Below are 17,475 nucleotides of genomic sequence, written 5' to 3' on the forward strand. Positions count from 1 at the left end.
TTAGTATCTCCAGGGTTCTTCCATGTATACAACCTTCTTTCATGATTCTTAAACCAAGTGTTAGTTATGATTATGTTGTGCTCTGTGCAAAATTCTACCAGGCGGCTTCCTCTTTCATTTCTGTCCCCCAATCCATATTCACCTACTATGTTTCCTTCTCTCCCTTTTCCTACACTCAAATTCCAGTCACCCATGACTATTAAATTTTCGCCTCCCTTCACAATCTGAATAATTTCTTTTATTTCATCATACATTTCTTCAATTTCTTCGTCATCTGCAGAGCTAGTTGGCATATAAACTTGTACTACTGTAGTAGGTGTGGGCTTTGTATCTATCTTGGCCACAATAATGCGTTCACTATGCTGTTTGTAGTAGCTTACCCGCGTTCCTATTTTCCTATTCATTATTAAACCTACTCCTGCATTACCCCTATTTGATTTTGTGTTTATAACCCTGTAGTCACCTGACCAGAAGTCTTGTTCCTCCTGCCACCGAACTTCACTAATTCCCATTATATCTAACTTCAACCTATCCATTTCCCTTTTTAAATTTTCTAACCTATCTGCCCGATTAAGGGATCTGACATTCCACGCTCCGATCCGTAGAACGCCAGTTTTCTTTCTCCTGATAACGACATCCTCTTGATTAGTCCCCGCCCGGAGATTCGAATGGGGGACTATTTTACCTCCGGAATATTTTACCCAAGAGGACGCCATCATCATGTAATCATACAGTAAAGCTGCATGCCCTCGGGAAAAATTACGGCTGTAGTTTCCCCTTGCTTTCAGCCGTTCGCAGTGCCAGCACAGCAAGGCCGTTTTGGTTATTGTTACAAGGCCAGATCAGTCAATCATCCAGGCTGTTGCCCTTGCAACTACTGAAAAGGCTGCTGCCCCTCTTCAGGAACCACACGTTTGTCTGGCCTCTCAACAGATACCCCTCCGTTGTGGTTGCACCTACGGTACGGCTATCTGTATCGCTGAGGCACGCAAGCCTCCCCACCAACGGCAAGGTCCATGGTTCATGTTTGTGTGCTCACATATTTCAGACTTTTGCTGTTAATATGCATAATCCCCCCCCCCCCCCCCATGAACCATGGACCTTGCCGTTGGTGGGGAGGCTTGCGTGCCTCAGCGATACAGATAGCCGTACCGTAGGTGCAACCACAACGGAGGGGTATCTGTTGAGAGGCCAGACAAACGTGTGGTTCCTGAAGAGGGGCAGCAGCCTTTTCAGTAGTTGCAAGGGCAACAGTCTGGATGATTGACTGATCTGGCCTTGTAACAATAACCAAAACGGCCTTGCTGTGCTGGCACTGCGAACGGCTGAAAGCAAGGGGAAACTACAGCCGTAATTTTTCCCGAGGGCATGCAGCTTTACTGTATGATTACATGATGATGGCGTCCTCTTGGGTAAAATATTCCGGAGGTAAAATAGTCCCCCATTCGGATCTCCGGGCGGGGACTACTCAAGAGGATGTCGTTATCAGGAGAAAGAAAACTGGCGTTCTACGGATCGGAGCGTGGAATGTCAGATCCCTTAATCGGGCAGGTAGGTTAGAAAATTTAAAAAGGGAAATGGATAGGTTGAAGTTAGATATAGTGGGAATTAGTGAAGTTCCGTGGCAGGAGGAACAAGACTTCTGGTCAGGTGACTACAGGGTTATAAACACAAAATCAAATAGGGGTAATGCAGGAGTAGGTTTAATAATGAATAGGAAAATAGGAATGCGGGTAAGCTACTACAAACAGCATAGTGAACGCATTATTGTGGCCAAGATAGATACGAAGCCCACGCCTACTACAGTAATACAACTTTATATGCCAACTAGCTCTGCAGATGACGAAGAAATTGAAGAAATGTATGATGAAATAAAAGAAATTATTCAGATTGTGAAGGGAGACGAAAATTTAATAGTCATGGGTGACTGGAATTCGAGTGTAGGAAAAGGGAGAGAAGGAAACATAGTAGGTGAATATGGATTGGGGGACAGAAATGAAAGAGGAAGCCGCCTGGTCGAATTTTGCACAGAGCACAACATAATCATAACTAACACTTGGTTTAAGAATCATGAAAGAAGGTTGTATACATGGAAGAACCCTGGCGATACTAAAAGGTATCAGATAGATTATATAATGGTAAGACAGAGATTTAGGAACCAGGTTTTAAATTGTAAGACATTTCCAGGGGCAGATGTGGACTCTGACCACAATCTATTGGTTATGACCTGTAGATTAAAACTGAAGAAACTGCAAAAAGGTGGGAATTTAAGGAGATGGGACCTGGATAAACTAAAAGAACCAGAGGTTGTACAGAGATTCAGGGAGAGCATAAGGGAGCAATTGACAGGAATGGGGGAAATAAATACAGTAGAAGAAGAATGGGTAGCTTTGAGGGATGAAGTAGTGAAGGCAGCAGAGGATCAAGTAGGTAAAAAGACGAGGGCTAGTAGAAATCCTTGGGTAACAGATGAAATATTGAATTTAATTGATGAAAGGAGAAAATATAAAAATGCAGTAAGTGAAACAGGCAAAAAGGAATACAAACGTCTCAAAAATGAGATCGACAGGAAGTGCAAAATGGCTAAGCAGGGATGGCTAGAGGACAAATGTAAGGATGTAGAGGCCTATCTCACTAGGGGTAAGATAGATACCGCCTACAGGAAAATTAAGGAGACCTTTGGAGATAACAGAACGACTTGTATGAATATCAAGACCTCAGATGGAGACCCAGTTCTAAGCAAAGAAGGGAAAGCAGAAAGGTGGAAGGAGTATATAGAGGGTCTATACAAGGGCGATGTACTTGAGGACAATATTATGGAAATGGAAGAGGATGTAGATGAAGATGAAATGGGAGATATGATACTGCGTGAAGAGTTTGACAGAGCACTGAAAGACCTGAGTCGAAACAAGGCCCCCGGAGTAGACAATATTCCATTGGAACTACTGACGGCCGTGGGAGAGCCAGTCCTGACAAAACTCTACCATCTGGTGAGCAAGATGTATGAAACAGGCGAAATACCCTCAGACTTCAAGAAGAATATAATAATTCCAATCCCAAAGAAAGCAGGTGTTGACAGATGTGAAAATTACCGAACTATCAGCTTAATAAGTCACAGCTGCAAAATACTAACACGAATTCTTTACAGACGAATGGAAAAACTAGTAGAAGCCAACCTCGGGGAAGATCAGTTTGGATTCCGTAGAAACACTGGAACACGTGAGGCAATACTGACCTTACGACTTATCTTAGAAGAAAGATTAAGGAAAGGCAAACCTACGTTTCTAGCATTTGTAGACTTAGAGAAAGCTTTTGACAATGTTAACTGGAATACTCTCTTTCAAATTCTAAAGGTGGCAGGGGTAAAATACAGGGAGCGAAAGGCTATTTACAATTTGTACAGAAACCAGATGGCAGTTATTAAGAGTCGAGGGACATGAAAGGGAAGCAGTGGTTGGGAAGGGAGTGAGACAGGGTTGTAGCCTCTCCCCGATGTTGTTCAATCTGTATATTGAGCAAGCAGTAAAGGAAACAAAAGAAAAATTCGGAGTAGGTATTAAAATTCATGTAGAAGAAATAAAAACTTTGAGGTTCGCCGATGACATTGTAATTCTGTCAGAGACAGCAAAGGACTTGGAAGAGCAGTTGAATGGAATGGACAGTGTCTTGAAAGGAGGATATAAGATGAACATCAACAAAAGCAAAACAAGGATAATGGAATGTAGTCTAATGAAGTCGAGTGATGCTGAGGGAATTAGATTAGGAAATGAGGCACTTAAAGTAGTAAAGGAGTTTTGCTATTTGGGGAGCAAAATAACTGATGATGGTCGAAGTAGAGAGGATATAAAATGTAGGCTGGCAATGGCAAGGAAAGCGTTTCTGAAGAAGAGAAATTTGTTAACATCCAGTATAGATTTAAGTGTCAGGAAGTCATTTCTGAAAGTATTTGTATGGAGTGTAGCCATGTATGGAAGTGAAACATGCACGATAAATAGTTTGGATAAGAAGAGAATAGAAGCTTTCGAAATGTGGTGCTACAGAAGAATGCTGAAGATTAGATGGGTAGATCACATAACTAATGAGGAAGTATTGAATAGGATTGGGGAGAAGAGAAGTTTGTGGCACAACTTGACCAGAAGAAGGGATCGGTTGGTAGGACATGTTCTGAGGCATCAAGGGATCACCAATTTAGTATTGGAGGGCAGCGTGGAGGGTAAAAATCGTAGAGGGAGACCAAGAGATGAATACACTAAGCAGATTCAGAAGGATGTAGGTTGCAGTAGGTACTGGGAGATGAAAAAGCTTGCACAGGATAGAGTAGCATGGAGAGCTGTATCAAACCAGTCTCAGGACTGAAGACCACAACAACAACAACAACATGCATAATCCTTGAGGTATATGTCCTGGTATTCCCTAAATTTATTATACGTGTTTTAGGAAAAACAGAAGAAAAAGGAATAATGAGATTGTTTGAAATGCCACTTGTTAGTGGTTCCAAGAGACATGCATAAATGCCGAAATGCAAATCAATCAGAAGCTCTTCAATAGATCTTAATAATAACTGTTGTATAAAAATGTAACAGTGTGTTGTTTACTATTATTAACAAAACATATATGAGCACAAACATGCAAGTGTCAGAATTCTGCAATTTGCACTGCATATGTTGGGTGTCCAGGTAGCAGGCCAACATTGGATAGGATGCTCTCTCTCACTATCAAGCAGGAGACAAGTCTATTTTACATCAAAAATAAAATTTTCCTCCAGAAAACTATACAATTATGAGACAGAATTGATGGCCAGGAGGCAAAAATGTCAGTAATGCCGATAGGCAGATACAAAACATGTGATGCTATCCTAGCTTTTGGAACTAATAGTTTCTTCTTCGAGAGGAGAGAGGGATCGGCCAAGGAAGGTTAAAAAGGAAGGGCTGGTCACTCCGACCCCAGCATGAGAGGGAGCCACCTCTTAAGGATAGGATGGTCCCTCTCATAATGGGTCTGAGTGGCTTGCCTTCCTCTTTAACCTTCCCCTGCCTACCCCTCTCTCCTCCTAGAAGAAGGAATTATTGATTCCAAAAGCTAAGACAGACCAGGTATTTTTATATGTACCTATTGGCAGTACTGATAGTTTGCCTCCTGAAATAAGTACAGGCAAGCTATTTAGTATATTTTGCCACTTACCTATTCGCATCAACTTTCTTTGGTAACAAACCAGCTAGCTCTCCACTTTCTTCCATTTCTTTAATTATGTCTAGGCCACCAATAAGTTCACCATTGATGTACAGCTGGAACCATTACACAATTTGGTTATTTGCAGACTAATTTCAATGGCATAAAAATGCTTACAGGAAATAAATTACTGATATTTGATAAAGTAATTTCGATTGTATGTGTTTGTTATAGAATACTATAAAAAAGCTTCACATCCATTGTGCCTATAACTTGTAAATCTCTGAAGCCAAGAAACCATGACTCCTGTTCCAGTGAATGAATCACAATTATTACCAGACAATTGCATTCAATAATATTTGGAAGATACTAGAATACCTTAATAGTAATTTCAATTGTAAAATTATGGTTTAAGACAATAATATTAATGAACAGTTTCTATACCTCACAGAAAAATGGTAAACTGGAGGATATCAAAGCAATGGACACGTATGTGGAGTATTTTGTGCCACATTAGAACTGCATATACCAGCAATACTGCAGTCTGTTAGTGACATTAGTAAAGAGGAGAAAACTTAAAAATAAAGAGAAGATGCTGAGGGAAAAATGGTAGCTAATACAGCCAATTAGACTGAACGGTCTCAAGCCATTGGTCACCACTCAAAACTTCAAAGATGAGCCACTTCCACACTGCAGAGAAGTCATACTCAAGTAATGATGTTCAGATGATCAAATGTTCTTCCTTGTGTTGTTCACAGTGTGAGAACCATTGTTAACCTTAGGTATGCTACCAAATAGGCTTAGACTAGGGCTGCAACATGACCAATATTTTCTGTGATGCACTTTGAAACGTAGATACAACCATGACCACATTCAAATTATGATCAGCACCTATGCCAGCCACAGCAAAAGCTAATAACACTAAATGCATAAGGCTTTAAAAGGTCATGTGTATGCAAGGCAACCAGTACCACTCCCAACTGGAGAGAGGAAATGAAGTGGGGATGCCACTATGAATACTGGACTGTAGATCAATGAATGCTAGTTCTCTTATAGAAAAAGTTCTGTTAAAGCATGCAAAATGACAGCAGACGTGTTTTCATTATCACACCTTGAACAACCAGAAAGGTCTGCTTTGGATGGGGAGGTAGTAGCCAAGCTTGTGTGGTGTGGAGTAGTGGTAACTTAAGTGTGCGCAAAGTCATACATGGTTTTCATGTGGAACTGTGTAAATCTAACAAGAGAATATCTTTCACGCTTATGCATGTCCTTATGCATGCCAATTTAAGTAGGTGAGAATTTCACCCTATAAGACAACACTACTTGGCACAAAATGTTCATTTTATTGACATATGCCTCCAATAGAAAAGAATTAAGTGCACAGTCACAAAACTGATCTCCCAGGTTACTGCACAGTATATTTAAGAAAGAATATTTTTAAAGGCATATTTGTTTCTACTTTGGCTGTATTTATTGACAAATGTGCATTTTTAACAGAACTTCACAAATGGAGCCTCATCTCAGTACATGCCCATTGCTATCTAGATGTGATATCTTCACGTCATGAGTTGCAACTGTATAATAATGATTGATTATACGATTAAGAGTTGAGTTGTTTGCTGCGAACCACTTGTAAGCCTATTCCATTAACCTCTGGGTTATTGTGAAATCAGTATACATTTTGAAGAATCCTCCAATGTCTTGGACCAACCATTTAAGTAGGAAAAGAGGAGCAAGCTAAGCACCAAATACTGTGGTACACCATATTTAATGTTTCCATTCTCTGAACTTTATTCTTGTGATACCAATTATTAATGTGGCCCTCTGTTTTCTAAGGTAAAGATATGACTGCATCCATGAAGGAGACTGCCTTTAATGGCATATCCTTTTAATTTTCCAAGGTGAGTTTTAGGATCTACAATTGAAACCCTTAACAAGACAGAACATGTCAACAGGGTAACTCTTGTTTAGTTCTGCCAGAACTGAGGGGTTTTGTTTTGTTTTGTTTTGTTTTTTTTTTGGGCGCAAAACTTCTATGGTCATTAGCGCCCAGCCCGTGACGTAGGAAACAGGAAAAAAACGAAATTTAAAACCAGCAGCAATGGGAACAAAGTCATAAAATTTGAGAAACTAAAGGCAGAAGGAATGCTTAAAAATCCACTATAGAAAGGGGTTTGTTGTCCCCAAAAAAAAAAAAAATTTCAAATGACTGACGTCATTTCACTGTCACTAATAAACTGGAGAACGCGGTCGGCTGAGCGCGTGTCATCTGCTAAAATCGACGATAGATCAGGCGATAGCTGTAGACGGGAGCGTAACAGATTAAAACAGGGGCATTCAATTAAAAGGTGTCTGACTGTCCACAGCTGAGAGCAGTGGGGACACAGTGGGGGAGGATCACCGCTTAAAAGATGTCGATGGCTAAAAAGACAGTGCCCTATCCGGAGTCTAGCTAAAATTACCTCCTCCCGACGACGCGTTCGGGAGGAAGAGGTTCAAGCGCAAGGAAGGGCTTTCACTTCCCGCAATTTATTATGGGGAAGTGTTGACCAATGCGCATGCCATAAATGAGCAACTTGGCGACATAAACCGCTCCATAGATCGATAATGGGAAGCGACTGAATAGCTGGCCGAGGAAGAGAGACTGCAGCCTTGGCCGCTATATCGGCCGCCTCATTCCCACAGATACCAGCGTGTCCCGGGAGCCAGAGGAACGCCACTGAGACGCCCCCCAGGTGGAGCAAGCGCAGACAGTCCTGAATCCGGTGGACCAGAGGGTGCACAGGGTATAGAGCTTGGAGACTTAGGAGAGAGCTGAGAGAATCTGAGCAGATTACTTACTGTATCCGCTGATGGCGGCGGATGTAGTGGACAGCCTGGAGAACAGCGTAAAGCTCCGCAGTATAAACCGAACACTGGTCGGGAAGCCGAAAGTGATTTGGGGTGTCGCCAACAATATAGGCACTCCCTACACCTAACGATGTTTTCGAGCCGTCGGTGTAAATAAATGTGGCGTCCGTCATTTGTGCACATAGAGCAGCAAATGCCCGACGGTAAACAAGTGTAGGGGTACCATCCTTGGGAAATTGACATAGGTCTCGGAGCAAGTCAATCCGGGGACGGAGCCAAGGCGGTGCTGTACCCCAAGTTGTCAAGAAGGTTTTAGGAAAGCGGAAGGAAAGAGAATGGAGCAGTTGACGGAAGCGGACTCCCAGGGGTAGTAGGGAGGAGGAGCGGCCTGCATACCCTACATCAAAGGAGGCGACGAAAAAAAGGTCATGGGCTGGATTAGCAGGCATGGAAGACAGATGGCTAGCATAACGACTCGGAAGGACTGCCCGCCGATTGGACAGCAGAGGTTCAGCAGTCTCAGCATAAAGGCTTTCCACAGGGCTGGTGTAAAAAGCTCCAGACACTAAACGTAATCCACGGTGGTGGATAGAGTCGAGACGCCGAAGAATAGACGGCCGAGCAGAGGAGTAGACTATGCTTCCATAATCCAATTTCGAGCGCACTAAGGCGCGATAGAGGCGGAGAAGGACCACTCGGTCCGCTCCCCAGGAGGCACCATTCAGGACACGGAGGGTGTTAAGGGAACGCAGACAGCGAGCCGAAAGATAGGAAACGTGGGAGGACCAGCACAGTTTTCTGTCAAACATAAGACCCAAGAATTTAGCGACGTCGGAAAACGGAAGGTTGACAGGACCTAGATGTAAGGAGGGCGGAAGAAACTCCTTACGTCGCCAAAAATTAACACAAACGGTCTTACTGGGTGAGAAACGGAAGCCGGTTTCGATGCTCCACGATTGGAGGCGATCGAGACATCCTTGAAGACGTCTTTCAAGAAGGCTGGTCCGTTGAGAGCTGTAGTAGATCGCAAAATCGTCCACAAAGAGGGAGCCCGAGACATCAGGAAGGAGACAATCCATAATTGGATTAATGGCGATGGCAAACAGTACAACACTCAGCACGGAGCCCTGGGGTACCCCGTTTTCTTGGGAGAAAGTACGGGAGAGAGTAGTGTTCACCCGCACCCTAAATGTGCGCTCTGCCATAAATTCGCGAAGAAAAAGGGGCAGCCGGCCCCGAAAGCCCCAAGAGAACAGTGTGCGGAGGATGCCTGTCCTCCAACAGGTATCGTATGCTCTCTCCAGATCAAAAAATATTGCTACCGTTTGGCGTTTCCGGAGAAAATTGTTCATGATATAAGTGGAGAGAGCAACAAGATGGTCAACTGCAGAACGATGCTTTCGGAATCCGCATTGGGATGGTGTTAAAAGACTGCGGGATTCCAGCCACCAAGCTAAACGGTAATTCACCATACGCTCCAAAACCTTACAGACACTACTCGTGAGAGAAATGGGGCGATAACTAGAGGGGAGATGTTTGTCCTTTCCAGGTTTCGGAACGGGAACGACAATAGCTTCCCGTCATCGCCTGGGAAAGGTACTGTCGGTCCAAATTCGATTATAAAGGCGAAGGAGGTAACGCAGACTATGGGTTGATAAATGCAGCAACATTTGGACATGGATACCATCCGGTCCTGGGGCGGAGGAGCGAGAAGAAGAGAGGGCATGTTGGAGTTCCCGCATGGAGAAAACAGTATTGTAGCTTTCGTGATTTTGAGAGGAGAAAGCAAGCTGTCGCACTTCCGCTGCACGTTTCTTCGGGAGAAACGCTGGCGGGTAATTTGAAGAGCTCGAAATCTCATCAAAGTGCTGACCCAATGAGTTAGAAATTGCGACGGGGTCCACTAAGGTATCATGCGCAACAGTGAGCCCAGAGACCGGGGAGAAACTAGGCGCGCCTGAGAACCGTCGAAGCCGACTCCAAACTTCCGAGGAGGGAGTGAAGGTGTTAAATGAGCTAATAAAGAATTTCCAGCCTGCCTTCTTGCTATCGCGGATGACGCGACGGCATCGCGCACGGAGCTGCTTATATCGGATACAGTTTGCCAAAGTTGGATGGTGACGGAAAATGCGAAGAGCACGTCGCCGCTCACGTATTGCGTCACGGCATGCCTCGTTCCACCAAGGAACTGGGGGCCGCCGGGGCAATTCGGAGGTGCGTGGTATTGAACGTTCCCCAGCTGTGAGAATAACGTCGGTAACATGTGTGACCTCATCGTCGACGCTGGGAAAGCGACGGTCATCGAATGTCGCTAGAGACGAAAAAAGTGTCCAATCGGCTTGGGCAAACTTCCAGCGTCGCGAGCGCATATATGGCAGTTGAGGCTGCAGTCTAAGAACACATGGAAAGTGGTCACTCGAGTGTGTATCATCAAGGGCGAACCATTCGAAGCGCCGAGCTAGCGGAACAGTACCGACCGCAAGGTCCAAATGAGATAAATTTGTCGTGGAGGCAGACAAAAATGTGGGGACCCCAGTGTTGAGGCAGACTAGATCCGCTTGGTGGAAGACGTCTAGCAATAGTGAGCCACGTGGACAAGGATGCGGAGATCTCCAGAGCGGGTGGTGGGCATTAAAGTCCCCAACCAGCAAATAGGGGGGTGGAAGATGATCAAGAAGATGAAGGAGATCAGCTCGTGCCATTGGTGTGGACGATGGAATGTATACCGTACAAAGAGAGAACGTGTATCCAGAAAGGGAAAGACGGACGGCGACAGCTTGGAAGGAACTGTTTAAGGGGAGTGGGTGATAATGGAGAGTATCATGGAGAACAATCATGAGTCCTCCATGGGCTGGAGTGCCTTCAACAGAGGGGAGGTCATATCGGACGGACTGAAAATGAGGGAGAACAAAGCGGTCATGGGGACGCAGCTTTGTTTCCTGAAGACAGAAGATGACCGGCGAGTAGGATCGTAAGAGGATCGACAATTCATCCCGATTGGCTCGAATGCCGCGGATATTCCAGTGGATAATGGACATAGGGTGAACAGGAAATGGAGGAACGTGACCAAGGGTGCTGTCAACTCAACGACTGCTCAGAGCTTGCGACCGACAGCATGGAATGGCATTCAGTCGAAGGCAGAAGATCCTGATCCATAGGTTGGTCAGGAGCAGCTCCTGCCACCAGCGATCGGCCGGTTGACCGGCCACCAGCAGTGCGCCTCGGCGACACAGAAGACGGCCGAGGGCGATTTCCGCCAGGTGGTGCTGTAGATGGGACATGCCTTGGCGGAGAAGGAGAGGAACTGTGTTTCTTCGTAGCCTTCTTGGAAGTATGATGTTTAGATGAAGGAGGAACCGATGGTTGTGAAGTTGCGGTACGTAAAAACTCTTCACGAGAATGCTCTTTTTTCGAAGACTTGGTGTCTGACTTTTGGGCTCGAGATTTAGCAAAACCCGACGAAGGGTGAGCCATTGAGTGGGCAGGCGAAAGTGGTGAGGTTGAACGGGCGATCTTTGCGCTGGCCGATCTGACGACCGTGGTACTAAAGGTGAAGTCGCAAGTCTGCGTGGCTGCCTCCTTTGTAGGCCGAGGAGAAGCAAGGACAGTGCTGTATTTTCCTTTCTGAGGCACGGTGGGCTGTCGACTAGAGAATAATTTTCGAGCAGCAAAGGTCGACACCTTTTCCTTCACTCTTATTTCCTGGATGAGCTTTTCGTCCTTAAAAACGGGGCAATCTCGAGAGGAAGCAGCGTGGTCACCCATACAGTTGGTGCAGCGAGGGGATGGAGGTGGACAAGCACCCTCATGGGCATCCTTGCCACACGTAACACATTTGGCCAGATTTGAACAGGACTGGCTGGTGTGATTGAACCGCTGACATCGATAGCAACGCGTAGGGTTTGGGACATAAGGGCGAACGGAAATTATCTCATAGCCTGCTTTGATTTTTGATGGGAGTTGAACTTTGTCAAATGTCAAGAAGACAGTGCGGGTTGGAATGATGTTCGAGTCAACCCTTTTCATAACCCGATGAACAGCCTTGACGCCCTGGTCAGACAGGTAGTGCTGAATTTCTTCATCAGACAATCCATCGAGGGAGCGTGTATAAACGACTCCATGCGAGGAATTTAAGGTACGGTGCGGTTCCACCCGGACAGGGAAGGTGTGGAGCAGAGAAGTACGCAGCAATTTTTGAGCCTGGAGGGCACTGTGTGTTTCTAACAACAGGGTGCCATTCCGTAATCTGGAACAAGACTTTACAGGACCCGCAATTGCGTCGACACCTTTCTGAATAATGAAAGGGTTGACCGTGGAAAAGTCGTGACCTTCGTCAGACCGAGAAACAACAAGGAACTGTGACAACGATGGAAGAACCGTCTGTGGCTGAGACTCAGTGAACTTACGTTTGTGAGCAGACATAGTGGAAGGTGAGGAAACCATTGCGGAAGAATCCCCCATGATTACCGGCGTCTCCGATGGCGCGCTCCTCCCTTGTGGGGGCCCTCACCGAGGGCACACCCGCCTTAGGTGATTGTTCACACCTCCCGACAAACGGACGGAGGGACCAATCGGCAATCACCCCTCCCTGGGCCTGGCCGTTACCAGGGGGTACATACGTGTCCTACATGTCTACCCGGGGCGGGGAATTACGCGTTACCCCGTCACCGGCTACGCATGGAAGTGCGTGGGTCGGCCTTCAGACACGCACAGGGAGGAAAAAAGAGAAAGGGAAAGGAAAGAAGAGGGGGTCTCAAACGCCGCAGCAGAGAAAAGGGCAAGGAGAAGAGGGAAGGAAAAGAGAAGGACAGAGGAAGGACGAGGACTTGTAAGTGTAGAAAGCAAGTAAGTTGGAAAAGTTTCGAGCATCCGTCTCCGGACGTAGGCACAAACCATACTCCCAGAGGGGGAGAAAGGGAAGCGAAGAGCCAGAGGTGAGGGGGGGGGGGGGGGGCGAAGATGGGGGACGGGGAGGGATGCGGAAAGGGAAGGGAAGGTATGCAGCCCGGAAAGGAAGGAGGGCCACATTAGCTCGGGGTCCCGTGCTCGCTACACACGTGTCCACAAAAGAGTTGTGGACCCCCTGGGGGGAGAACTGAGTTTGTGGGATCATGCATTGTATTCTACATACAGAAGCTTTACAGAAGGCTAACTGCATTGACAGTAAAAGAATATCAGAAAGGATGTTCAACATACTGATATAAGGCTTCTCCTAAAGACTTTCTGAAATCATGGGAAAGATGGAGATTAGTCTACAATTAGATGTATCATTCTTCCTTCCATTTTCATAAATGGGTGGTACTGTTACAAATTTTGGTCTTTCAGGAAATACATCTTATCTCATTGACTCCTGACAAAGACAACACACATGGAGTGCTACCATGTCAGCAGAAGATTTTAGTACTTTTTGGAAGTCCCAACAACAGATGAAATTTTGGAGAGGTTACAAGAATAATTAAAGGAGAGACAGAATTTACCTGTAATACAACATAAGAACTGAATGTTACATCTTTACTCTGAATGAAACCTCTGGTGATAGAGGGATACTACATTACATTAAGTACCACTTGTCCTGGCAAGTGTACTTGCAGTAATGAAAGCTTTATGTGTATATTAGTGCAATCATTACTAGTACATACTGTTATAATATTGTACATAAAAGTCAGGAACTGAAATGGCAAAATGCTTTCTTAAATAAAATATCTTAGGATCCTTGCAATCCCATTGCTATTTTGGCAGTACCAACAACTAGAATATTTCATTAAAAGTTCTTTACTGTAAATCCTTAATATTACACTTGGAAGTCCTGGTGGAATACAGGTAATGGAAGGAGTATAAGTAAAAACTCATAATTGAGGGATTGAGCAGCTGACACACACACACACACACACACACACACACACACACACACACACACAGAAACATTCTGCGCAACAACAAACAACTTCACACAGTGTCGATACATAGCACATTGTCAATACATCAAATGAAATGGCCCATTCGTGCATGCTCTGTTTTTCTGTTTCTTGCTTTCAATTTTTATTGGGATACTGGAACATTGCAACGCACCTACAAATGCTGCTCCATTCTGCAGTTCTGCCCTGGCCTGTGCCATTCTGCGCAGCTTTGCACCATACGTCTGTGCACGGCACATCCAGTGTGAATGCAGCTTTGCACTGCAGGCCAACAGAGTCGGACTGCAGAATTGGGACACTGTAGTTTGTGTGTGTGTGTGTGTGTGTGTGTGTGTGTGTGTGTGTGTGGGGGGGGGGGGGGGGTTACAACTGTCCTTCCATCAACAGTCTACAATTACACCAGTTGTGTTGACTAAAAGGTGTCCATTTTTTTGCTTAGTACTCAATGATCTTACACACACCAGCACACTGGAGTTACAACACAGGTTTCCTGTTCATTAGAGGTGTCTTACTACTAACACAATGAGATGTCCAAAGTTCCAAGAATTTGAATTTTGCTCACAAATGGTTGTGAATACATGAAAATCCTATTAGGTATCTTGTCATACTTTCTTCTTGAATAAGTGTGGCAAGTAGCTACTAGATGAGTGGTTTGGTTAGTTGTTTGTGAGTACATTTCCATTGCCATGTTTCCGTTAATTTGTGATTCTGCAAAGGACAACTTGAGATGCAGCAAGTTTATACAGTTTTGGTTTGAACTCCGTAATCACTGTGGAAGTGCACCAAATGTTGAAACAATCTTTTGCAGAAATTCATCAGGCACCATACAAACATACAGTACAACTGGTACAAGCATTTTGAAAACTGGCAAATATTGGCTGATGATAACCGTTCCAGCCGGCTGTCAACTGGCATCACACCAGAAAATGTTCAGTAAGTGAGGGATATGATTCTAGAAAATGTTCAGTAAGTGAGGAATATGATTCTGCAAGACTGTAGACAGGCCATTAAAGACTTCTAAAACACTGTGGGAGTAAGTTATGGCACTTGAGGATGAATTCTGTCAGAAGAATTGAATATGAGCAGATTTGTGCCACAACTGCTACAAGATTATCAGAATCAACATTACATAGAAGTCCGCAGGACACTTAAAACAACTGATTTAAGGTGAGTCCAAACTTACTTTCAAAGGTTGTCAGAATTGATGAAACTAAGTAGCAATTATTGCAATGGAGTGTTATCCTATTCTTGGCAAGTCAAGAGTAACATTTAAGTCCTAGTACGTTCATACAGCCATGCAACACTGTTAGAAAATTCCTTCCTTTGGGATGTTGTTCAACTCGTGCATCACAATGACTTTAATATTGATTATTTTGTCAAATTGTTGAGTTATGTGAATTTTTATTATTGGAAACAAAAAAATGTTACTTGGCACCATATATGAAGAATAGTTAAGAACTGGCACTACTTCTTTCACTAGAGACTGCACTACAACTGCAGCCTTGTGAACAGGCACATTGTTGTGGAGGAAGAAGAGATACCTCCCCTTCACTGTTCTGGATGAGCAGTCTCAATCCTCTTCCGCAATTAGTCAATGATGTATAAATCTAACTGGGAATTTACAGTGGTGCCAGTGGACCTCTGGATAATGCTTTGAGCCTCAAAAAAGGCCATGAGCATTACCTCCACTTTTGATTTTACCTTCTGCGCCTTCTTCAGTCTTGGCAAACAATCTGAAACTCATTCAGCACTGTGTCATCTTGTAGTAGACTGATAACCTCAGTATCATCACCCCTGATGACTTTTGCAAAAGAGAACTGCCTCCTTCTTTCATTTCGCAGCTGGAATCCATGAATCATTGTTTCAGGTATGCAGAACAAACTCTGCAGTTTTCTGTTTGAAAACATCCTAGAGAATGTCTTGCACAATTGATTAAAGTCGATACGTTCTTCAGTGATAGCTCTGCATGAGTGATGATGTTCAGTTTTCAAAAGGTCATGAATTTTCAATGTTTCTGTTGGATTAAACCGAGGTGGGCACCCTAACCTCTCTCTATCTGTATATTCTTCCACGACTTCAACAATTATCGCTGTAACCTTTTTAATGGTCTCATATGTCTTCTTAGCCATTTTGCCAATTAAAACATGGAATTTTATCCCAGTTTATAGCTCCATTGCAATTTGTGATAAAACAACATTACAGCCACACGTGCATTACTTAACACTGTCTGCTCACAATTGGCCAGGAAAATGCCCATGTGGTGTTTATAGTTGTTAGTTCAATCTGCCACCATAGTTATCACTTATATAAATGGAACAAAATCAGTCTAGGAATTTTTCAGACAGAAGATGTGAACAGGACTGTTAGTAAAAAGTTTGCCCCTTCTTGCCAGACAAGAACAAAAATTTCTATCACGATGTTCTGAAGTGTTTGAAGGAGGGCTCAAGGAGAAAGTTCACGGAAGTGTTGTAGGAATGACTGGGTACTCCACCAACACAATGCACAACTGCAAATGGTCTAAGTTATTCAGGAATTTCTTACTAAAAGCAGGATGACAGTTGTAAACTGCACACCAGGCCAGGAATCAAAACTGGGACCTTCACTTTTTACCAGCAAGTATTTGGAAGGTAGGAGATGAGTTACTGGTGGAAGTGAAGATGGGTCACCAAACATGCTTGTCTATTTAGTCAGCAGAGCACTTGCCCACAAAGGCAAAGGTCCCAGGTTCAAGTCATGGTCCAACACACAGTTTTAATCTGCCAGGAAGTTTCAAAGCAGTGGCACACTGTACTGCAGAATGAAAATTCTTTCTGCAAACACGATACTTGTTCTCTACCCATTGTACTCACTATACTTAGCTACATGTGAATTCTAATCTTCCCCAAAATGGAAATCAAGTTGAAGGGGCAGAGATTTGATATAGCGTAGGTGGCTCAAGCAGAACCACCGATGATGCTGAAGATTGTTACAAAGATGGGCCTGCAGGATGACTTCCAAAGGTGGCAAAATATTATGATTGGTGTATTATTCCCATGGGAACCACTCTGAGTGTGATGGTACCAAATAAGATCTTTATACGACTTAATAAGTTTAACTAATACATCCCATAAACTTTTGGAGACCACCTGATACTTGAGGGACTACTACTTAATATACAATACTTCTTACATGGTTCTGAAAATATACATATCTACTAATGGTTTACCTGTGGGTAGGTGGGCCAATTTGAAAATGTTTTTAGACCCTGCCTTACTTCCTCATCTGCAAGTATATTAAAAGACTTGTATTTGGCATTATGTTTGTCCAAAATGCCTACTATCGTTTTACTGAAGCCACATCTTGGTTCTTCTGGTGTTCCTTTCATGAAAAGCATTACTGGTGCAGCTGTTATCAGCTTCCTCAACCTTGTATTGAGTTCTTCTTTAGAGCTTTGTTCTTCAACTTTTGGTGGCAACAATGGCTGACTCGAAACCTGGAGGGGGGGTGGGAAAAAAAAAAAAAAAAAAATCAGCATTTTCCTTAATTTTTAATCTGACAAAAT

General features: G+C 44.0%; 1 protein-coding gene across 1 annotated transcript in view; it reads right to left on the bottom strand.

Moving 5' to 3' along the window:
- Positions 1–17,475, bottom strand: part of LOC124789478 (glutaredoxin-3) — a 61,482-nt gene that overhangs the window by 14,769 nt on the left and 29,238 nt on the right. The window contains exons 4-5 of the mRNA XM_047256850.1: positions 17,140–17,406; positions 5,182–5,285 (exon numbers count right to left, since the gene is read on the bottom strand). Of these exons, the coding sequence (XP_047112806.1) occupies positions 5,182–5,285; positions 17,140–17,406 (371 nt within the window). The remainder of the gene's footprint in view (positions 1–5,181; positions 5,286–17,139; positions 17,407–17,475) is intronic.

The sequence above is a fragment of the Schistocerca piceifrons genome, chromosome 3, assembly GCF_021461385.2.
Source record: "Schistocerca piceifrons isolate TAMUIC-IGC-003096 chromosome 3, iqSchPice1.1, whole genome shotgun sequence".
Taxonomy (NCBI): Eukaryota; Metazoa; Arthropoda; class Insecta; order Orthoptera; family Acrididae; genus Schistocerca; species Schistocerca piceifrons.